This window comes from Delphinus delphis, chromosome 9 (assembly GCF_949987515.2).
Source record: "Delphinus delphis chromosome 9, mDelDel1.2, whole genome shotgun sequence".
NCBI classification, from domain to species: domain Eukaryota; kingdom Metazoa; phylum Chordata; class Mammalia; order Artiodactyla; family Delphinidae; genus Delphinus; species Delphinus delphis.
Window position 1 is genome coordinate 51,873,496 of NC_082691.1, and position 24,323 is coordinate 51,897,818.

The 24,323-nt window shown below is 35.0% G+C and overlaps 1 protein-coding gene across 3 annotated transcripts in view; it reads left to right on the top strand.

Moving 5' to 3' along the window:
- The window catches only part of KRIT1 (KRIT1 ankyrin repeat containing), a 42,779-nt gene that overhangs the window by 834 nt on the left and 17,622 nt on the right, over positions 1-24,323 (top strand). For all 3 annotated transcript variants that reach the window (XM_060020539.1, XM_060020537.1, XM_060020538.1), the window contains 11 exons: positions 3,897-4,022; positions 4,971-5,130; positions 8,464-8,556; positions 9,720-9,849; positions 10,849-11,092; positions 11,303-11,418; positions 11,649-11,792; positions 18,154-18,310; positions 19,495-19,602; positions 21,710-21,866; positions 22,881-23,032. In XM_060020539.1, the coding sequence (XP_059876522.1) occupies positions 3,921-4,022; positions 4,971-5,130; positions 8,464-8,556; positions 9,720-9,849; positions 10,849-11,092; positions 11,303-11,418; positions 11,649-11,792; positions 18,154-18,310; positions 19,495-19,602; positions 21,710-21,866; positions 22,881-23,032 (1,563 nt within the window). In that variant the 5' untranslated portion in view covers positions 3,897-3,920. The remainder of the gene's footprint in view (positions 1-3,896; positions 4,023-4,970; positions 5,131-8,463; positions 8,557-9,719; positions 9,850-10,848; positions 11,093-11,302; positions 11,419-11,648; positions 11,793-18,153; positions 18,311-19,494; positions 19,603-21,709; positions 21,867-22,880; positions 23,033-24,323) is intronic.

Consider the following 24,323-nt stretch of genomic DNA (forward strand, 5'->3'; position numbering starts at 1 on the left):
TTGCTTCTCTCAGCATCATGTCTTTTAACTGCTTTGATGATGTCCTCATCTTATTTTGGGGAAAATGTCAAAAACTCAAAAATGTTTTCATAACAGTAGGAAAACAAATAATTCATTCCATGATCTTTTCGACTTAAACCCGAGTTAATGTGTTAGTTGGTTTCCCCTTCGAACTGGGTTGAAGAACTATAGTAGCAGTTGATATAAAGCATGTTTAGATATACTACGGATGAAATCATGCTCCCCCAAATAACCTCCTTAAATATACTTGTAGGAATTCATTTGTTTCCCAATTCCACTATTACTTAGTTCCTTCTCTGTTAGCCAGATTTAGTATAATTGCATTCAGAAGTTATTTGAAGATTATTAAATATCTTAAATTACAGAATAGAATGTCACTTAACAGAAGGAAAGTACTTGAAAATTACCGATGGTACTTTTTGATACTACCTGATGATTGGTAGAACTGGTTGAAAGGACAAGGACAAAACAAGCTGTGTTAGAAGTAGCACCAATGACTATTTTCTATTCTGCTTTATTATTACTTCCTCTCTTTTTATTACTATAAACCAATTTGAGTGGCAAAAGGATGAAATTTTTAATCGTCAACATATCCCTGTAGGGGAATTCTTACAGATATTTAGTTGCCATCACTTCTGTCTAATGTAACAATGCTTTAAAATATTAAATTGTTCCAGGAGAGTGGAGAAGTGGCATGTAGCTACTCTACCTCAGTTTTTTTTTCCTGTAAAATGGAGATAATAATAATACTTCATCAGGTTTGGGGGAGAATAAAATGAGTTAATGCATGTAAAGCACTTAGCACAGTGTCTAGCACATAATAAACATTATAGGTGTTAGCACTTATTATTTTAAAAGCATAATAACATGGGTTTTATTAGGTTGAAAAACATTGCTTAAGGATGGAGGAGAAGGGATCAGGAACATCCTACAGAACCCTAAGATAATGCTCCTTTTTTTGTTTTTATTCATGAAGTACACTTTCTGATCATTATTGGTAATTTCTATTAGCATGTACTTTGTAAATCATCTTGTCAATTTTGACTTCTGGTAACTAAATTTACAATACCTATATTCATGTACTGAATCTTCTCTTTTTCTTCATTGCAAACAACTTTTAAAGTCTGTCCATCTGGGGAATTCCGTGGCGGTCCAGTGGTTTAGGACTCTGCCCTCTCATTGCCTAGGGCCCGGGTTCAATACCTGGTCAGGAGACTAAGATCCTGCAAGCCTTTCAGTGCGGCCAGAATAAATAAATAAAGTTTGTCTGTCTGTACTCTATACAACAAATGTTTCTCATTAAAGACATTATTGGCAGTTTGTTCAACAGGACTGTTTTTAGTAAAGATGTTAACAAACCTCCCCCCATGGGGACTAAATGGCATCTGTTCACCCCATTTCTCCCCAGTCATAGTGACGAGAAATGCCCGTACAGATTTTCAAATGATCCCAGGTAGGTATCACTCCCAATTGAGAACCACTTCTACATATTTGTAAGGCTTTATTAGTTAGGCAGCATATTATCATTTATTCTTAAGCATTTTCCAGAAAATGCCACATATTTCCTATTGGTCACTTGAACCTTTATCTAAAATTCAGTCTAAACACACTACAAATTTTAGTTATAGCTTTTTCTGTTATTTTTAGCTCAAATTACCCTCTTCCAATCCTTTTGCATGTGTTTCTGCCCTAGCAGTTTTGCCTTCATATATTAGTAGCTTCTGTTCTTTTCCTCACTTAAGCCTTTGTTTCCTTCTTTCATGTCACTGGAAGTATGTATATTTCAAACATTCAAGTATGACTATTTCTTGAAACTCAATTTTTAGAATCTTTGGGGTACATTAACATTAAATGGCGTAAAAACAAAATGCTATAACCCTCACGGTTTTTAAAAATTATATCACATTTGTTTATCTTTTAAAAATTGAGTGTATTGTGCAATACCAAATATTCTAGAGAAGTGATAAGTATTAACAAATAAAGCTTTTTTGCTAATAGATGTTTTTTTAACATGAGTTGACCAGCGCAGGAATTGATTTGCTTTAAATCGTGTTTAGAAAACTAAGAATTACTTGATTTCTCTTTTTAGGTGCTTAGTAGAAAAAAGGGTTTCCATAATAGTGCCATATATGTTACAAAATGTATTCACAATGCAATGTCTTTCTTTTGGGGGCTGGCAGTCTTCAAGGAGGCATCCATACATTTCAAAATTTGTTGGGTTTTATTATCTTGAAGTCATTGTTAATCTGAGGTGAAAAGTAATTGCTAAATAGAAATTCTGAAAAGAAAAAAGCCTCATCTTTTTCACTTAGTATAGAAAGTGCTGTTGTATGAGGTGGGTTTTAAGATGATCTTATGGAAAAACTGAACTGAAAATAATTCAACAAGGTATAGAGTGAAAATGAATGTCTTCAAAACTTTTCACAAAATGAAATGTCTCAATCCTAATGTTTTCTGTAGTTTCTCTGTTGAGATAGCTGTAGTTTCTCTGTATCTAAATCAGTGAACATTTTTATAATCTAAAATAAAATTTTTTATAATTTATAACTAAATTTTATAATTTAAAATAATTTATAAATTAAAATAATTTTGTGCAATAATTTTAATGGTTCTTTTAATTTTAGCCTAACATTTACTTAAAATGTCATAAGTTACTGGATTTTAAAAACATTTCTTTTAAAGGAAATTTTCCAGTTATAAGGCAGTGGAAGGAAGTAAATTAAAGGCTTTTGTTATTACACAAGGAAGCAAATTAAAGGTTTCAAAATGACTATTAATTGCAGTTGAGAAAACAGTAAAGTCCTCTATCTCCTCTCAAAAGATATTCAAAACCTTTCTTGAAAATGAGCTCTTTTTTTTCTATGAGAGTTGGGGCAATAAGGAAATCATTAAATATGAACAGGTCATTTTAATGCCTAATGGACTTTAAAAAAAACTGAAGAAGGTTCATCTCACCATGGCTAGGAAAGCAACTCCTTGCTTGATGTTCTTTTAGAAATTTACTGGCATATAAATGAGAGGAAGTTTTTTTAAAACAAATAAATAAAATATATTCAATACAAAGAGATTTGTTTTAGTCTAGCCATGAAAAAAAAATTAATAATAGCACTTAATGAAGAGATGGAACTATCAAACAACCAAGAGTGCTTGAACTTCAATTACTTGTTAGAAATTGCCTAATGGAGACTTCAAATTAGTCTGGGGAAAAAAGTGTTCATGTGTATGTATATTTAAATATATATATTGTATATTTGGAAAAAATTTTTGGATTATGTAGGGAATTGATAATGGAAGTGGGAAATATTCTTAAGTCATCATCAGAAAGCTTTTATGAACTGACTAAATGTTTTTGAGTCTGTGATAGGCAGCTCCAATGAGAATTATAAACTATCCTTTAGTTCATCCAAATGTCAGATATCAAAGTTCTTTTTAAAGATTCTGGAAAGAATGTCAATGGCAGCTATCTATTTCTAGCTTCCAAACTATTAACAGTATGACATTCACTTGTGCAATTTATGGAAAATAAGTGGGTACTATTCTAAATTGCTAGTTCAAGCCATTTTTTACTTAGTATTTACAAGACATTTTATAATCATATCACCTTTTTATAGGTCCAAGAGGCAGATTCTTATGCTGTTAAGACCTATGAAAGTATGTATCCCCATTTTAAAAAACAAAAATCTACCTTTAATAGAAAAGGAAAAAAGGACAAGGTAATCTTAAATTATAAACAAAGGTTTTGAATGGTAACATATTATCAGTTATCTCTGACTTGCTTTTTACATAGTATATGTATTCTAAGATAGAAAAATCAACATTTTATTTTTTAAATTGTTTTTCAGAGTGGTTATGTGTCCTTTAATTTAATCTTTCAGGGGATTTCTTTGTTTTATAAAGCAATGGGAAATCCAGAAAACATAGAAGATGCGTACGTTGCTGTTATTCGGCCAAAGAATGCTGCCAGTCTCAATTCTCGGGAATACAGAGCTAAGTCATATGAAGTGAGAACGATTTACTAACATTTGATTTTCAACCATTGAATGTCATTCTCCATTATCATTTTCATTTACATATAAAGTATAACCATAGCCTGTAAATTCTTGTTGATAACCTTGATCTTGACAAGCTAGAATTTACAGTCGTAGATCTGCCCATCATCATGTCTTTTCCGCTACATGTATTTTGACCATTTTTCTATTCATTGATATGGATAAATTATTAGATATTAAAAGTTACTTATTTGAGTTTTACTTATATAACTTATGAGAGTTTGGTTTTTAGTACAGTTTACAGAATGGCTCTCAAAAATTGAAAAAAAAATTGCAAAATTCAGCTTATTCAAAATTCCAACCTAAATTTTGTTCTTGGCTGTTTTCCCAAAGAACTGTTTTTAAAAGTTCATTAAAAAATATCTTTACCTTTAATTAAGTTTTAGGCAATTAAGTTACTTCTCTGTAGTCTTGAATACATATATTAGTAAACATGATTGAGGCTCCTGCCAAAAAAAACCCAAAGCAGAATTGTTATCTTTTCTATGCAGCAGATTTCAAGCATCATAAAATACTTCTAATCTAATCTAACTTGAACTAACTTCTCTAGTATTTTGCTTTAATTGCTTTTTTAAGGTTAGTTTTCTGAAACCTATTAAGGGATACTGCAGGGGTTCTGAGGAGACTACTGCTTCAGCAGTGCTCTGACTTACTGGTTCTCAGTCTTGGCTACACTGTTAAATCACCTGGGGAACTTTAACATTTCCAGTACCAGGACCCCACTCCCCTGACATTCTGATTTAATAGGTCTGAGATGAAGCTGTGCATTGATACTGTTTTGAAAGAGTCCAGGTTATTCTTATATGGAGCTAGGGTTAAGAAAGACTGCTGGCTTATTATATTCTAGGGCAAGTAAATTTAATTTTAAACACTCTCTTAATATTATTTTTCTCATCTAAGATTTTGTTGCATGAAGTTCCCATTGAAGGACAGAAAAAAAAGAGAAAGAAGGTTTTGTTGGAAACTAAACTTCAAGGCAACAGTGAAATAACACAAGGCATATTGGATTATGTAGTAGAAACCACCAAACCAATTTCTCCTGCAAACCAGGGTATCAGAGGTAAGAAACTTTTCTTTTTAACACAGTTGGCTTTAAATGCTTGTGGAGAAAGACATTTTAAAAAGTAGATTAAAATCAGTTTCTTTTTATGTTCCTTTTCATTTGAAAAACTTGAAAAAGACTCAGAAATTTCTAGGGTTTTTTTTTAAGGTGCAGCCAAGCCCCCTTCAAAAAGCAACTTAACAATTTTTTTAAGTTAAAAATATTTTTGAAATGTTTAGATAATTTTAAGTAAAAAAAAAATTGAAAATATTTAAATTGTGTTAATGATTTGTTCAAGAGAGAGAGGAAGCCAACAGGTGGCTTAAAAATTAAAAGAAAGCACAAAATTACTTTTGTTAGAAGTGTATATTTCCCTAGATAAGTATCTGTGAACTACTATGTTTGTTTCTCTACTCCAGGACAAGAGAAAACTATAAACCTCTCTCCATAACTAAGTAACAGTTAAGATTTTGTGTATTAGAGCAAGTCCTATAAATTACCAGTCAGCAGAGGTTTTCTTCCCATTTGGTCACAAGAAGAAGATCATTTTCAATGAGCCAAAATAAATTGTAGAAGTATTCACCCTGAAAGGTTCAGGCCTCATTAAAAATATTAGATAATCTATAGCCTATGAAACTGATTAAACATTAATGATCAATTTTATCAGGCTGTGGCCTCACAAGAAGCATATAGCAGAAGTTACAGAAATTATATACTCTGTCCAGGATTCAGGCATTATAATTAAAAAGGTAAAGCTAATTTCAGTCAAACAGCAGTTGAAAACAGTTGTTGATAGTGAGGTAAAGCATACCTCTCTGTGCCTAGTTTTCAGTTTTTTAAAGCTTATTTAGTGTTTTTTTCTATTTGTTCATCTTTATAGAGATTAGTTGTCTAATTCATCTCTCACTAAAGAGACTATTTTTGTTGCAGAGATAAGGCTGAATCCTGTAATTTGATTTGTTGGTTATTTGGGATAGTTGTTCTCTAGAGATAGCTGAACTAAGCCTGTTTCATAACTTCTGGAGGTACCATTCACCATATTTATCTCCCCAACTGGTAACCTCCTCAATAGGGCCTGCAGGGTTTTTGTGGCTTGGGGCTCTAAGCATTGTAACTCGAGATTATAAGAAGTTCCTGCATAAATTTACAGATCTTTGATACACATTCTGAGTACTACAGAGAGAATCCCCTTTCCCTAATTATCAGATTGACTTTTTAAATAAAATGATCTAGAAATTGATCTTAGCTAAAAAGGGGGACTATCCCTGTGGGTGATCAAGGCAAGTGAAAGGCTCTTCTTTTGGATGCCACAAATTTGTCAGCCTTTTCTACCTCAGTCTTGGACTTCTCTGATAAATTTTCATCCAGATTTGTTTTACTATCACTAAATTGTTACAGTTATCAGGATCTATTCTGAGATCAAATTACTGAGACAAAGTCTGAGCCCAAATCACATATTTGAGCTGAGATAGACAAGTCATAATTTGCTATGAATTAGCCGAACTCTACCACTTGGTTCATTTACCAAGCAGGGGGATATAAGTGATATCAGTGTTAACAAAAATATCCCCCGGCCCAGAGGGCTGGGTAGTTTTTCTTAGGAGAAGTTACAAGTGGATAGGCACCCTGAAACATGTCTAGCACAATTATATCGTATATACTTAGACAGTAGAATGTACTAATACATTTTCAGGCAGCTTTTAATAAGAGAAATGAAAGTAAAGAAGTTTTACTTAACTAAATAGACAGTTATATCAATGAACCATGCCATACCTGACTATCCTATTCAATTGAGGTTTTCTAAAAGTGTGAAATATTTTTATAGAGTAATATGATTTCTTATATAAGCATCACATGAAAATTACCAATGACTTTATAATAGCAGTAGTTGTGCCTTTTTGTGCAGTGCTATATATAGTTTATAAAACACTACCACAATTACTTATTAATGAAATTCTTAAATTGGTCCTGTGAGTTAGTATATAGTCATTTTTACATCTGTAAAATGGAAATGCAAACATAGGTTGTCACCTACAAAAATCATATTCCCATTAGTGGAGGAGTTAGGACTAGAACTTCATTTCCCAACTTGTAATCAGTGCTTTTCTTTCCCCGCATGACAGATCTCACAGTTGCATATATAATTTGCAAAGTAGGCAATTAAACAATGGATCAGAACTGGATTTAGGGAAGCTGCAAGGCAGGAAAGATTAAGTGGGACAAGACCTCAAGCCAGACAAAAGAAATATTGCCTCTCAAATTTATTAGAATGTATCTAACACTTATATTTTGTACAAGTGTCTATTTTGTAAAAAATTGTTTGGGGGCTATAATAATAATGTGCCATAATAATCACAAATATTGACTCCAGCATTTTGTGAATGAATGAAGCTGCTTGAGCTCATATTATCTACCTGTCCGCAGAAGGCATCCAGCCAGGCATTCCTACCTGGGTCAAGAACAAGGTTCTATTTCTTGAGATGGGGAGATTGGAAGGGTTGATAAAAATTATGACAAAGATATCCAGAATATGAAAGGTTTTAGAGTGAAAGACTTGTAGGTTGTTATTTATAGCCCCCTTGCTGCCAAATCAGGAACAACAGACTAAGTATAAGAATGGTGGTTACGGGCTTCCCTGGTGGCGCAGTGGTCGGGAGTCCGCCTGCTGATGCAGGGGACACGGGTTTGTGCCCCAGTCCGGGAAGATCCCACATGCCGCAGAGCGGCTGGGCCCGTGAGCCATGGCCGCTGAGCCTGCGCGTCCGGAGCCTGTGCTCCGCAACGGGAGAGGCCACAACAGTGAGAGGCCGCGAACCGCAAAAAAAAAAAAAAAGAGAATGGTGGTTACAATTCAGAACAACAGTTTATAGCCCAATCAGATTTTAATAAAAACTGAAATTGAGAGTGGAGGTTGAATATTAAATGAAGAGCTGCTAAACTTTAAGACTTTGCAGTTTATGTACACTACGCTTCTTGGCCAGCTTAGACTTTAGTGAAACTCTTACCATCTACATCCCAACTGAATGAAGTATATGCCTGTTCACCTTGCAGGATGTGTTGCTGTTCAGCTGCTCTATCAGTCCTTAGCAGGATGGTTTTCCTTGCTACGTATAGGAAGCTTCTCTTTTAGTGAGTCAGAACAGGGGATCTATTGGTTGATTGTCCACAGAATGATTTACATTATTATCAGAATTACCAGTTTTTATTAGTGCCCATAATAAAATTGACTTTTTATAATTCAGTTCCTCTTAATACTGCCTTTAAAATATTTTTTTCTAATTCTCAAGGTAATATATATGATTTTAAAAGGCCCATTATTTTTATCTTTACTGACTTAAAAAAAATGATTAGGAAAACGAGTGGTACTAATGAAGAAATTTCCTCTGGATGGGGAGAAGATGGGCAGAGAAGCGGCATTATTTATTGTTCCATCAGTTGTCAAAGGTAAAGTCTAAGTTTCACCTTATGAATCTTTGTATACCTTAGGTGCTAAGCTAAAGTCTGTTGAGGAACTTAGGAATTTGGATTCATAGTTACTATTGTAATACTATTATAGAATACATGTTTTTAAGATAATGGAAGATGGAGAAATTTGTTACTTAAAAAGATGGTTTGATTTCAAAGTAATATTCAGGCTTCCAGACTGATCAGTAATATTTTTGTTTCTGTTTTTAAAAGTAGAACAAAGAAGTGAGGAAGGAAGCCATAATCGAAACAAAAAGTTTTTAGCTTATAATGAGGGATTTTTCAGACTGTGCTATATAGGTAGAATAGAAATAAAAATTTATGTATTTTGGAAAATTAACAGATTATGATCAGAACCTATCTTATATTTGGGAAAAGAAAGTGTCAGTAATAGTTCTAAAATACTCTTCCCAACAGTAGTGGTAATATTTAAAGAACTTAGATCTAATATGAAAATTTAATTTGAGCTTTGACAAGGAATTTATCCTATTATGCTGGAATAATAGAAAAAATATTGAGGTTCAGTGCAGACCATGCAGCCCACTAATTTTGTGTTCTGGGCAAATCACCTCTTTAAGCCTCACCTCTTTATTTGTAAGATAGATACCTGCTCCTACTTGGTTCATCGTGCTGGAAGAATTCAGTGAGGTATTAGATGTAAAAATCACTTTGGAACCTGTAGAGTACTGGCCTCATGTAAGGCCGTAATAATACTAATGATATATTAATGACCCACTGTGGACATCTCATCAGACTGCTGCTACACAGTACTTACACGTATTTTATTAGCCAGCTCTATCATTACAGAATTTTTTTTTTCCCCAGCCATACTTAGGTTAAACAGATCAGTATGTTAAATGGTGCTGGAAACCTTATTATTAATCAGAATTTTACAACATTGTTGAGGAAGAGAAAGGGGAAACAATTTCTGTAGTCCTCCAGGATTCTAAATCCTGCATTCACCCAAATGGATAAGGTCACAGAGCTGGCCAGCAATTGAATCCAAGTCTACTAATTTAAAATCTAGAACAATTTATGTTATACTTAACAATTTTTTTTAACATACTGTGTACTTTTAAATAAAAATCATGCAGTCGTAAACCTTTTATATGATGGCATAATTCTTCATTTTTCTTTTTCAGATAATACTAAATATACGTATACTCCAGGATGCCCAATTTTTTACTGCTTACAAGATATTATGCGAGTCTGTAGTGAATCCAGCACTCACTTTGCTGCACTTACAGCAAGAATGTTAATAGCCTTGGATAAGTAAGAACTGCCATTAAAAATATTTTTTAATAAATCAAATACATGTTCATATTAGATATTAGCTCTGAGAGATAGAAATTCTTTTGGAAGAAAATAATAAAATTAATAATATATATATTAAGAAATGGTAAGTTTTTGAAGTATAATATAAAAATTTTAAACCCCAAAGACAAGATTGTCCTGATTTGCTTGCAACATGTTAAGTTTATTCTTAGAAAATGACAAAGATTGCCCTGGCCTAAGAATTAAGATTCCTTTGTTATAAAACTAGATTTAGTATTGATTTACCCTTATCAGTGAACAAGTCGTTTCACCTGTCATGCCTTTTGTCTTTCTGTAACAGCAGGTCTAATGTCACCTACATCTCAGTGGTTTAAATTTTTAAAGGGCTTCGTGTTTTTTGAAAAGGATTTTAATTATTATTTGTTACATGCATTAAAAAAAATAGTTTGCTATGTCCAATAACAGAACTTTTATTTACAGTAAATGAAGTACTTAACACTAATTAAAATTATAAAAATCCCGGGACTTCCCTGGTGGCACAGTGGTTAAGAATCCTCCTGCCAATGCAGGGGACACGGGTGTGAGCCCTGGTCCGGGAAGATTCCACAAGCTGCAAAGCAACTAAGCCCGTGCACCACAACTACTGAGCCTGAGCTCTAGAGCCCGCGAGCCACAACTACTGAGCCCGTGTGCCACAACTGCTGAAGCCCATGCACCTAGAGCCTGTGCTCTGTAACAAGAGAAGCCACTGCAGTGAGAAGCCTGTGCACATCACTGAAGAGTAGCCCCCACTCGCGCAACTAGAGAAAGCCTGCGCGCAGCAACGAAGACCCAGCAGAGCTAAAAATAAATAAATAAATTTATTTTTTAAAAAAATTATAAAAATCTGAATGTAGTATTAGAAAGAATCACACATCAGAGTTGGATAGTAGTTTAGTTTTTTCATCTTCACTTTTTAACAAATACATCTACTACCTCTTCTTTTTATTTTGCCAGGTGGTTAGATGAACGTCATGCACAATCTCACTTTATTCCGGCTTTATTCCGACCTTCTCCTCTTGAGCGGATAAAAACTAATGTTATAAACCCTGCATATGCTACTGAATCAGGTCAGACAGAAAACTCGCTACATATGGGCTATAGTGCACTAGAAATAAAGAGTAAAATGTTAGCCCTAGAGAAAGCAGATACCTGTATTTACAACCCTTTGTTTGGATCAGATCTTCAATATACAAACCGGGTAAGAGTTGAATGAATTTTGGCTTTGATTTCAAAAGACATGTCATTTCAAATGTAATTTTTTTTCCTGAGATAAATGCATCTATTACTAATTGTAAACATTAAGATGACATCCGTACTTAGCTCTATTTTTATACATCAAAGTCAGGTGTCTAAAGCTCAGTATCTAAAGCTGTTTTTGTTTTTGTTTTGTTTTGTTTTCCCTTTCTAGGTAGATAAAGTGGTAATAAATCCATACTTTGGTCTAGGAGCTCCAGACTACTCAAAAATCCAAATTCCCAAACAGGAAAAATGGCAGAGAAGCATGAGCAGTGTCTCAGAAGACAAGTATTGTTCTGGTTTTCCTTCACATTGCTTTTTAAACACCTAATTCTAATGTTAAAATACTGTTTAAAATGATATATGCAATTAGTATGCAATGTAATCATTACATAAATGATTTAGTTTACAGCTGCTCAGTGAAACATAGCTTTCATAGATATGTCACATTTGTTTCAAAACAATATGAATTTCAACAGTGCCTGCTTTTTTTTTTCTTCTTTTCTTTTAATGATTAGGGAACGACAGTGGGTAGATGATTTTCCTCTCCATCGAAGTGCCTGTGAAGGAGATTCGGAATTATTAAGCCGACTTCTCAATGAAAGATTTTCAGTCAACCAATTAGATAGTGACCACTGGGCACCCATTCATTATGCATGCTGGTAAATAGATTATTCTTTTGTTTTTAGAAAGAATGAATCCTTAGTTTATAAATGTTAGTGCTTCTTTTCAAAGCTGTTCTCATTCCAGCCACTTTTTCCTATACCATGTTTGCCTTATGAGCTTTCTCTGTAGTAATCTTTGATTACTGTGTATGTGCCACACCGTTCAGATTTACAAGGTCTGCCCCACAGGAAAAGTATCATTAATGTTTTCAGGCATCCTGAGGTCATGCAGTAGGATAGCTAATGACTAGCAAGTGCCATTGCACAGCACACAGTCCCTTATTCACCCTTGCAATTTCTATTGTTTCGTACTGGAGTTGTGTTATGTTTGTTTATCCTTATTATATTTTATTTTATTATTGTTATTATTTATTTTTTATTTTTGGCTGCGTTGGGTCTTCGTTGCTGCGTGCAGGCTTTTCTCTGGTTGCAGTGAGTGGGGTCTACTCTTAGATGCAGTGCACAGGCTTCTCATTGCAGTGGCTTCTCTTGTTGCAGAGCATGGGCTCTAGGCACGTGGGCTTCAGTAGTTGTGGCATATGGGCTCATTAGTTGTGGCTTGCAGGCTCTAGAGCTCAGGCTCAGTAGTTGTGGCACATGGGCTTAGTTTCTCCGTGGCATGTGGGATCTTTCCAGATCAGGGCTTAAACCTGTGTCCCCTGCATTGGCAGGCGGATTCTTAACCACTGTGCCACCAGGGAAGCCCTATCCTTATAAAATTTACATGTGTTAGCTACTTATGGTTTGACCTTGCATCATGTTAGAAAAGTATTCTTTTAGTTCTTTGGAAAGCTGTGGTATCAGGAAACACCAAAAGTTTTCATTAGAATTAAAGCCTTCCTTTTTTTTTTTTTTTTTTATGAGAGGGATTAGCTCACAGGATTGGAGTTAGCTCTTTCCACTAGTTGCCCAGTGTAGTTCTTGCTCTGGTACTCTTCTCACATAATAATAACTCTTCCCCTCAGCCTGGGTTACGTTCTTAAATTTATGTTCGTAGCAGTAGTTAACTATTTGCTGTAGCCTGTCCTCTAGAAAGGATGTAATTAAGTTATTTACTATTATTTCTTATGGGAAAGTTGCCTTTGACTTACTGTTTAAAGTGAACTTCTTTGACTAGTTTAAGAAGTGCCTGCACTATTTACGGCCTGTTAAAGTCCACAACTTTTTAGCTGCATGACGTTGAGCAAGTGACTTTACTTCAGAGGTCCCCAACCCCCAGGCTGTGGACCGGTACTTGTCCGCGGCCTGTTAGGACCCGGGCCACACAGCAAGAGGTGAGCTGCAGGCGAGCAAGCGAAGCTTCATCTGCCGCTCCCTGTCACTCGCGTTACCTACCGCCTGAACCATCCCCCATCTATGGAAAAATTGTCTCCCATGAAACCAGTCCCTGGTGCCAGAAAGGTTACTGCTGCTTTACTTTACCTCTCTGCATCTTAGTTTATTATCTATATGTAAAATACATTAATTAGATCATTTTCAACTCAAACTCTTTTTATTTCACTGTGATCAAACAGCTTATTGATCAATATTTCTGATCTAGTAGCTAAATATAGTTGCTTTTAATATATATCTTTTCTCCATTAAAAATATGCTGTTTCCTTAAAAATATGCTCCTTTATTAAATAAATATGCTCTTAATTTTTTTTCTGTTTCCTTAAAAATATAATCTTTTATTCTATAAATGTATTCTTAATTGTTTTACCATTACAGGGAATTTTTATACTCAGATTTGGAAAGAGTTACCCTAAATCTTCTTACACTGAACTTACAGTTGTTTCTTCAGATTACTGGTAGATACTGGTAGCAGCAGCAGTACCAGAAGAAATCACATGCTTTTTGTTGAGCTAAACAGAAAGAGGTAGAGAATATAGTTCAAACTCCAAGAAAGTACACTGTGGAATTGAAAAAGACAGAGGCAGTAAATTTTAGCTTAGGAATCCCAAATTTATATTTGCCTATATTGTTGCCCTTTTTGCGGCAGGGCCTTTTTTTCTTCTCTATTAAAAGAATGGTAATATTTTCAATTGCCTATTACATAAAAACAGAAGTATGGTATAGTATTTAATGTGCTTTGGAATGTACCTACGTTTCAGACCCAACTGAAACTTTTAGTTCCTAAAAGTATGGCCTTTAGCAAATTACTTAATGTCTCTAAGGATCTGTTTCTTTATCTAAAAGATGAGCTTAATTTTAGTGCCTCTCTTCAGATTAGAGGAGAAAATGCAAATAAATGCTTTGAAGGGTACCTGGCAGTAATAAGCACTCAAAAAATGTTGTCTGTTATTAAAGTGTTATAAAAATTTAAAGATTTTGATGTCTGAATCTAAAATTCATTACCTGTTGTATTTTTATTTGTAAAGTCGTATTACTGCAATACACCAAGGAAGAGTTTTATCCTTCGATAAAACTAATTTCTGTTAGCTGGAAATAATAACCAAGTTTAATACACCACTAGTAGTATAGGTCACCTTGCAATACTTTTTATTTTTTTTATTTTTGGCTGCGCTGGGTCTTCGTTGCTGTGCGCGGGCTTTCTCTAGTTGTGGTGAGCGAGGGCTACTCTTCATTGTGGTGTGCAGGCTTCTCATTGCGGTGGCTCCTTTTGTTGTGGAGCACGGGCTCTAGGCGCACGAACTTCAGTAGTTGTAGCGTGTGAGCTCAGTAGTTTTGGCTCGTGGGCTCTAGAGTGCAGGCTCAGTAGTTGTGGCTCATGGGCTCAGTTGCTCCACAGCATGTGGGATCCTCCCGGACCAGGGCTCAAACCCGTGTCCCCTGCATTGGCAGGCGGATTCCTAACCACTGCGCCACCAGGAAAGTCCTGCAATACTTTTAATAAGATAGATAATTTGATTCATGTGAATTTGAATGAAGACTGATTTAACTGTTTAGTAAAGAACATAAATTACCTTATCTTGGAAATGTACTCTTATTCACTAACTGGTACGAGGATTGAGAAGGGGAATACTGGGCTATCTCATCAAGAGACTGGGATTTGGGGCCTATCTTTATAAGCTTAGACAAGATGTTTTACCCATCTTTCTCTGTTTTCTCATCTTTAAAATGAGGGGTTTTATTAGATCAGTGGTTCTCAAACTTTTGTGTTAGGGTTCCTTGTCATTCTTCAAAATTACAGGATCCCAATTAGCGTTGGTTTATGTGAAGTATATCTAGTGTTACTATATTAGAAGTTTAAACTGAAAAATATTTTAAGCATTTCTTAATTCATTTTAAAATAACAGTAAATATATATTAACATAAATAACAAAGTTTTATGAAATATGCCCTTATTTTCCAAAAACAAAAAAATTAATGAGAAAAGTAGCATTATTTTACATTTTTGCATCTTTTTACTGACTAGCCTTGTAGAAGACAGTTGGATTCTCACATCTGATTCTGCCTTTAATTTGCTGCAATTTTCATGTCAGGTAGCTTCTAGAAAACTCCATTGTACACTTATGAGAAAATGATAATGAAAAGGGCAGATAACATCTTAGTATTATTATGAAAATATGTTTGACCAAGAGGACACCCTGAAAAGATTTCAGAGATCAAAGAGTTTCCTGGATCACTCTTTGAGGACCACTTAATTAAATCACTCCTAGGATTACTCCAACTTCAAAAATTCTCATATTGATGACATGTGCCTAAAAATTTTCTTTACTAGAATCACCATTTTCCAAAACTATTTAAGTTGGCTTTCTCCCCTTATGGGTAACTTGTCAGCCACTCAGTAAAAGTCTCACTGACATCTCATATTTTCTCACCTCTCTCAAATCAGTATCTTCTCTCTCTGATAGTACCTTCAGGCTTCCTATCATTGCTAAAGAGTATTTTAGAACTATGATGATTTGGCTCCCTACAAATTATTCCATCTGATTTCATTTGGGCCTTCACTGTAGCCAGTTGTGTGTTGTCTTTGTCTCATTCATCTTGGCAGCCTTTTGGTCCCCTATAAACTATTCTAAATCTTTCTACTCTTAAGCACTTAAACTTCCACTACCTTTTTTCTCTACTCTCATCAGATAGTTTTACCCCCTATTTTCAAAGACAGTTGACGCCATCAGAAATGTCCTTCTTCTCCACCCCAATCATCAGTTTTTTTGTTCCCATCTCTCTCCTGTATCATAGAGTTTGCATGAAAAATCCTTCTTGTTCCCCATTAAATTCACTTCTTACTTTTCTGCACTTTCTTTCCTCTTGTCTTCAAACATACATGGTTCCTCTCCCTCCTTGAAAAAGAACCTTAATTTGAACCTGCTGCCTCTTCTGGCCACTATCGTGTTTATTCCCTTCCTTTCATAGCCAGACTTCAATGGTAAGGGGGCCACACACACTGCTTTCTCTTTTTCACTCTTCATGAACCTTCTTAACCTTTTCTGAGTTTTTAATCTCTTTCCCTGCTCTGCTGCATTAAATGCTGTTGACCACCCCTTTGTTCAAGGAACAAATTGCAGTTGAAAGGACAGCTATAATGGAGCTATAGTAAAGGTCAGTACAAATGCAAGATATAACTGATACCATTATTATTATTATTGAAATACTGGTCTCCATTCTGTGACCCAAGCATGTGTTTATAGTATGGAAACACCTATACCACGATTCAGAAAACTGGATTCTAACTGGCTGGTAACCATGAGACGTTGGGCAAGTTACTTAACTGGTACAAGCTTCATTTTTTTCATCTGTGCACTAGAAATATCTCTGCCTGCATCATAATTTGCTGTGAAGATTATATTAAGTAATTATATAAGGAAGTACCTTGAAAACTTTAAAGAATCATACAAAATATGTTTATATTAATTATTTTTATTATTACTTCTTGAATTGCTCCCCTAGTATCTTTTCCTATCCTGAAAGTGTTTTTCAAGATGCATTTCATTGTTCTAAAATGTTCATCTTTCTCAAAATTCTCTCAGAAAGATTTCATCCATTCCTCCCAGCCTTAACAGTAATTCTTCTCAGTTGGATGAATTTGCATATTCTTAGATATCTCAAGCCTTTGCCTTCCTCCTGAGTACCAAGTCTGCATTTTCAATTGCCAACTGAACAATTTAGTCACTCATTTTTTTTTCTTTTTTTTTTATATACATAAGGCAGTTTGGAGAATGCAAAGACATAACCTTCAAGGAGCTTCCAGGCTGATAGAAATGTATATATACAAGGATGAAAGTAGATAAAATGAGGTTAAAAACTAAAACTGAAATGGTAAAGTGTAGTGGGAATATACAGGAGGTAGATTTTAAACTGTTTCAGAGAAATAATAGAACTTAACCTAAACAAAGTCAGGAGGGGGAAAAGGACATCTCAAGAATAGCTAAGAACATGAGCAAACAGTCATATGAATAAGAAGGCTAGGATACAATTAGCAGGTTCAGGCTGTAGGAAAACCATAGGGTATGTGAAGGGGAAGAAAGTTGACAGCAAATCGTATTAGTTCTAAAGATGCTATTTTCCCCTCAAATGCACCATATTTAAAAGCAAATTTCCTTTCCCCTTCTACCCATTTATTTCCAAAAAATGAATTACCTTTCCACCATTGCATTAGATTGCGACCTTATATAAGTCGTTATAACCAAATGGTGGACTCACTATGTCTCGCACATTCTTTGTACTCTTTTTCCCACTATCTAGAATATTTACTTCTCTTCAGCATCTCTTCAGCTTCTTCCTATTTAAAATCCAGTTCAAATTATTCTTCTATCAGAACACTTTTCAGAACTGAGACTGAAATCTTATCTTCCTTTTCCAACATTTTTTAAAGCATTAATTATATACTATTATGATTTGACAAATATATATTTTTTGATTGTTCTCCTCAACTGTTACTTAAATTTTACAGTGTTATGTAACTTATCTTATGTTTTTGTTTTCCTCTCTGATTACATTATAAGCCTTTACCAGAGCAGAGACCGTTCATCGTAACATATCTTTGTGTCTCCCACATTGCCTCATACAGCAGCTATGTGGAGAATTACGTCTTTGGGCCTATTTTGTAAATCAAAGGCAGGGCTGAGTAAAAAGCATTATTAAATTTATGGGTTACTTTCTGCTTCTGAAAAGAATGTTGACTAAAAATTTTATCTCCCTAATTTATAATTTTTGTATTGTATTTTGTGTGATAGTGATTCTCTGTCATCTACTCTATCTTGTATTTGAGATTATATTTTCTTCCAGTTGATCAGAAATAGAAACAGTTGAACTGAATCAGAGTAATTCATAAGAAATCCCTAAGCACTGAAAACATTACATCTGTGTCTTCATTGCTTGTTCTCTGCCCTAGAAAGATCTTAGATATTGTCTAAAATTTGGATTTTTCAAACATTTCAGGTGACTTTTTAGGTGTTTTATTTTTTTATAGGTATGGAAAAGTTGAAGCCACTCGCATATTGTTAGAGAAGGGAAAGTGCAATCCAAACCTTTTAAATGGACAACTTAGTTCTCCTCTTCATTTTGCTGCTGGAGGAGGACATGCTGAAATAGTACAGATTCTCCTAAACCATCCAGAAGTTGACAGAGTAAGTTATTTTCCAGGCTTTTTTTTTTTTTTTTTTTTTAATGATCAAACAGTGAATAACAATGACACTAAAATGGTAAGTTATACACTTGAGAGGTCAGCTGAAAAATAAAAACAAATTTCACTTACTATATAGAATAAGTAATATTTATGGGTATACTTTGCTTTTGTACATACTTTTTTAGATTATAGTAAAATATGTCTCACATAAAATTTACCATTTTAGCCATTTTTAGATGTACATTGGCATTAAGTACATTTACATTGTTTTAGAACCATCACCGCCATGCATCTACAGAATGTACATAAAATTTAACCTCTTTTCACTTTATAGTGTATTTTCTCAAAAATATCTTTAAGAAGGAAAAGGATATTTTGGAATTTGTATTAACAAGTATTTTGGGGCTTCCCTGGTGGTGCAGTGGTTCAGAATCCACCTGCCGATGCAGGGGACGGGGGTTTGAGCCCTGGTCCGGGAAGATCCCACATGCCGCGGAGCAGCTAAGCCCATTCACCACAACTACTGAACTTGTGCTCTAGAGCCTGCGAGCCACAGCTACTGAGCACACACGCCTAGAGCCCGTGCTCTGCAACAAGAAAGGCCACCACAATGAGAAGCCCACGCATCACAACGAAGAGTAGCCCCCACTCGCCCCAGCTAGAGAAAGCCCGTGCACAGCAACAAAGACCCAGCGCAGCCAAAAATAAATTAAATAAATAATTTTTTTTAAAAAAAGCTTTAACAAAACCTTTGTTGTTACTATAATCAGAACTTTTTTTTGGGGGGGGTGTGCGGGCCTCTCAGTGCTGTGGCCTGCCCCACTGCGGAGCACAGGCTCCGGACGCGCAGGCTCAGCGGCCATGGCTCACGGGCCTAGCCGCTCTGCGGCATGCGGGATCCTCCCGGACCAGGGCACAAACCCACGTCCCCCGCATCGGCAGGCGGACTCCCAACCACTGCGCCACCAGGGAAGCCCTATAATCAGAACTTTTGAAAAACAGTAATCACATTGATTAGTGCTTTGAGTCATCTTTGGCAGTTCATGTTTAAGTATAGCATGCACTAAGTTTGCTTAATATGTACTTAACACTTGACAATAGTTTTGTAATGAAACTTTGATATTTTCCCTTATTTGTACATTTGTAATGCCTTTTATCTTTAACCTTTTCCCCCCACATTTCTAGCACATAACAGACCAACAAGGAAGATCTCCTTTAAATATTTGTGAAGAAAACAAACAAAATAATTGGGAAGAAGCTGCAAAATTGTTGAAGGAAGCCATTAACAAACCAGTAAGAATTATCTTCATAAACTAATTAGAGCCAAGCATTGTATTTAAATTGATAAGTAATTTGAGGATCTGTGTCAAGGGTGGAAGGATATAAATGTATGGATGGCTTCTTTCCTGCTTTTATAAAACCTCATGGTTAGACTTCATAGGTATTAAATTTGTTATCATCCCTAACATTTGGATATTTATTCTTGCATATCAAAATAAAACTGCATAAATAAATCTTTCGATCAGTTAAAATTAATCTAATTTCCAGTGTAATCTGTATACTTGGTGTGCTGATTACAAATTTTAGCCTATTCATTGGAGCATCTCTCTCTACTTAGGCCTTCTAAGTAATATATTTGTAAATATTGGGCTGGCCAAAAAGTTCGTTCGAGTTTTTCCATAATGTATGAAAAACCTGAACGAACTTTCTGGCCAACCCAATAATAATATTACACATCATTTGGTAATTTAGTTTTGGCAAGTTGTCATCTATTACAGATTCATCTTCCTCCTCAAGATAGTGAATGGGTTAAAATAGGAGATTTCTAAGTCTTTTATTCTGCCAATTCAACCTGGCCTTTCCACCTACTTATGTACAAAATAATTAGCAGTGACATTAAAATAGAGAAGAATTAACAATTAGAAAAAACTCAGTTATGCCTGAAAGTTATAGTGATGTTAAAACTGTTATCAGTTTAAAAATTGTTTGGAAACTTAAAAAACAGATAAAAGGATTTATACCAACTGATAAAGGATAAAAGTTTTATACCAATAGGTATAACCCATATGTTTGAGCCTTTCCAGACATTTCTATTAAGTAGGCAATGAGTATTTGTTGAATATTTTTGTAAATTTAACACCATAAAATGCTGAAAGTGATGTGATAAAGAATACATATTCTTTATTTATTCAGTACATGATCTCTGCCTTTAAGGAAAATTACACACATTCATACACATTTTTGTCAAAACACTATTCCCTGAGTACAGGACAAAAGCAAGGAAATAGATAAGCAGTACAGGCACCCTTATGTTATACTTCATTGCAATTTGTTTTCTATTTGTATAGTTAAAACACATTTTTAGGGACTTCCCTGGCAGCACAGTGGTTAAGAATCTGCCTGCCAATGCAGGGGCCACGGGTTTGAGCCCTGATCCAGGAAGATCCCACATGCTGTGGAGCAACTAAGCCCATGCGCCACAGCTACTGAGGGTGCTCTAGACCCCGCGAGCCACAACTGCTGAAGCCCGTGTGCTGCAATGAAGAGTAACCCCCTCTTGCCACAACTAGAGAAAGCCCGTGTGCAGCAACAAAGACCCAACACAGCCACAAATAAATAAATAAATTTTGTAAAAAACCATTTTTATTTCTTATATAATTTTTATATCTGAATGTATAAAAGGAATTAGGTACTTTTATCTAAAATGAACTGTCCTGGAAGTTGTTTGGTGGCATCAGTTACTTCCTATAACAATAAAAATGTATTGAGAATATCATTTCTCTCTGGGATTTTCTGAACAGGAGGAAAGAAACTGGCTCATGGTCCATTGTTTCATAACTTTTATCTGCAAAGTCTTCTATCACAGATTCCTCTTAGGACAAATTATTGCTGGTACACATTTCTACATTCTAATTTGTGGCTCACTAAACTCACGAGGTACTTGACTAACACCAGATTTAGTTAACCAAGTCTGTATCCCCCATTTGATATTTACATTGTACATTAATGGCTTTAAAATATACTTTCAGAAGATTTTGAAGTTGAATATTTTTTAAAAACCCATTTGCTTAGTTTCTCAAACTTATTTGACCATGGAATATTCAGAGGAAAACATGTTAGAAAATATAAATAATGAAAAAAAATTTTTTTTAATATCGCTAGAAGGTCCAGTGGTTAGGACTCTGTGCTTCCACTGCAGGGGGGGTGCAGGTTCAATCCCTAATTGGTGAAGTAAGATCCCGCAAGCCACATGGCAAGGCAAAAATAAATAAAATATTGCCAGAAGATTCTCACTTGAAGTTGTTTTTAAGCAGATGAAGTTGAAATTAAAGCATTTTGTTGTATTGGGATGTATAATTTATAACCAGGTTGCATAATTTATTATCATTCTTTGTCCTAGTATGAAAAAGTTCGAATATACAGAATGGATGGATCATACCGTTCTGTTGAACTGAAGCATGGAAATAATACCTCAGTGCAGCAGATAATGGAAGGAATGCGTCTCTCTCAAGAAACACAGCAATATTTCACTATTTGGATCTGTTCAGAAAATCTCAGTAAGAAATTTGTTATTCTGTTGTATAAACCTGATTATTCCTTTTTGAGAGTGGGTTGGTAAACTTAAGTATAGCATCAATTATTATTGACTTTTAAATTTTCAAATGAGACAGTGTTCTTCTCTTTTATACAGATTGTTTATGTTCAGACTGCTGAAACAGATAAACCTCTGCTTCCTCCTGGCCCCTCTTTGTTCATACAATGGTTTTTTTTTTTTTTTTTTTTTTGCGGTATGCGGGCCTCTCACTGTTGTGGCCTCTCCTGCTGCAGAGCACAGGCTCCGGACACGCAGGCTCAGCGGCCATGGCTCATGGGCCCAGCCGCTCCGCAGCATGTGGGATCCTCCCGGACCAGGGCACGAACCCGCGGCCCCTGCATCGGCAGGCGTACTCTCAACCACTGTGCCACCAGGGAAGCCCGCGTACAATGTTTGAAATGATAAAAACCAAAACATTTTTCTTTGGCAATGAATTTGATTTGAATGCTGTTAAACGTAGTGCTCATCCAACTTGCCTTTATTTTCAGTGCTCACCTCATCTCAGAATAATACAGATTTTCTTTTTCTATATATTGGTTTTCTATCAGATCTTTGTTATTTAAACTCGACCCAATGTCATTATAGATTTGTCTCTCAGACAAAGTATTGCAGATACATAAGGGATTTCATTGAGGTGGTTGTGATTGGTTATCTAGTGATTTAATTGTATTTTTTTAAACACCAAATTGTACTGATTTTCTCATTAAATAGGCTATCATGGAATTAAGGATCTTAAATATATTTGATAAATTTTATTCATTTTCAGATTTAGTCTCATAATTCTTATATTCTTAATAAACAATTAACCTCAAATTGGGTAGTAATGTTGATTAAAGTCAATATTGATTTAAATTTAGATCTGTAATTTGTGTGTGTTCAGTACTTAGGTACAGAGAGTTTGATAAAAAGTTTCTATGTGTTGATATAATTGGTTCATTTTTACATTATCATTTATAAAAGGAAAGATGTTTTTCAGGCCTTCAACTCAAGCCTTATCATAAACCATTGCAACATGTTCGTGACTGGCCAGAAATACTTGCTGAATTGACTAATTTGGATCCCCAAAGGGAGACACCACAGCTTTTCCTAAGAAGAGATGTGAGACTTCCTTTGGAAGTTGAGAAAAAGGTTTGCTCAGAAATCTTTTTTACAGTCATTTAAATGTTCAGAATCTACTGAGTTCCTGTTTTAAGCACTAGAGGCAAAAATTGTACTCTTCCTTTACAGGAGGTTTTATTTCTGTTTTTCTGTTCAATCCTTACATCCCTGTTTTAAGTGGTAGAGTTTGAGTCAGTCTACTTACAAAGCCCCTGGTTGGTTTTTCCATTTCCCCACCTCCATTGTCTTAGAATACAAAAGAAATAGAGAATCCATCCTAAGGAGAATTACCAACCAGATGGGAGAAAGATTTTAGAGTAGAAAAAAATTTTAGAGTAGTTAGAAAGGGAGTACAGTGTCAGATAAACTTAATAAATGGCTAATCAGTTGCGTAAGTTTCAAAGGAGCAAAGAGATGCATTGGTGTAAGGGGAGAACAGAAAAAATATTCTGGATAGAGAAGATTATATTTACAAAGGGGACATTAAAAAGTTATTCTCAACAGTCGGTAAATAGCTGTTTTTGACTCAACAGAGAACTATATAGATAGTAAAAAATGAGAATGGAATTTACATTTGATTAAAAAAAGGTCTGTCCCAAACAAGTATGTTTGGATTTGAATTACTGTAAATTTTAGAGGAGAAGTGAAATAATGTCATCTGAGGGACGACTGGACAAGGAAGAAACCTAAGGGAGATGTTACAAGTTAAACTAGGTGATAATCTAAGTACAGTGGTAGCTGTGAAAACTGGGGGAAAAAGAAAATTTCCAGGCTCTCATAAATTTGGTGAAGAAAAAATACACAATTTCCAGATTCTTTATTCAAGAAAATATTAAACAGACAAGGTTAAACAAATTTTAGCACATGAAAATTTCAGTGACCTTGTCCAAACTTGGTAAATGTTTTATGCCTGACTATTCATATTGTCCCTCTTCTGTTATCAATCTAAAGGTAAAAAAGCCATTTGACAAAATCCAGTAGCCTTTCATGGTAAAACTCTCAGAAAACTAGGATAGATGGGAACTTCCTCAGTGTAATAAATGGCATTTATGAAAAACCCACAGTTAACATACTCAGTGGTGAAAGACTGAAAACTCCTCCTAAGAACAAGACAAGGATACCTGCTTTCACCACTGCTGTTTAACAAGAACTAGAAGTTCTAACCAAAGCAATGAGCCACACTCCCCCAACCACCACCGCCCAAAAAAAAGGAAAGAAAGAAAAGAAAAAAAAAGAAAGGCATCCAGATTGGAAAGGAAAAAGTAAAACTGTCTCTGTTGATCACAAATGACATTATCCTGTATATAGGAAATTCTAAAGA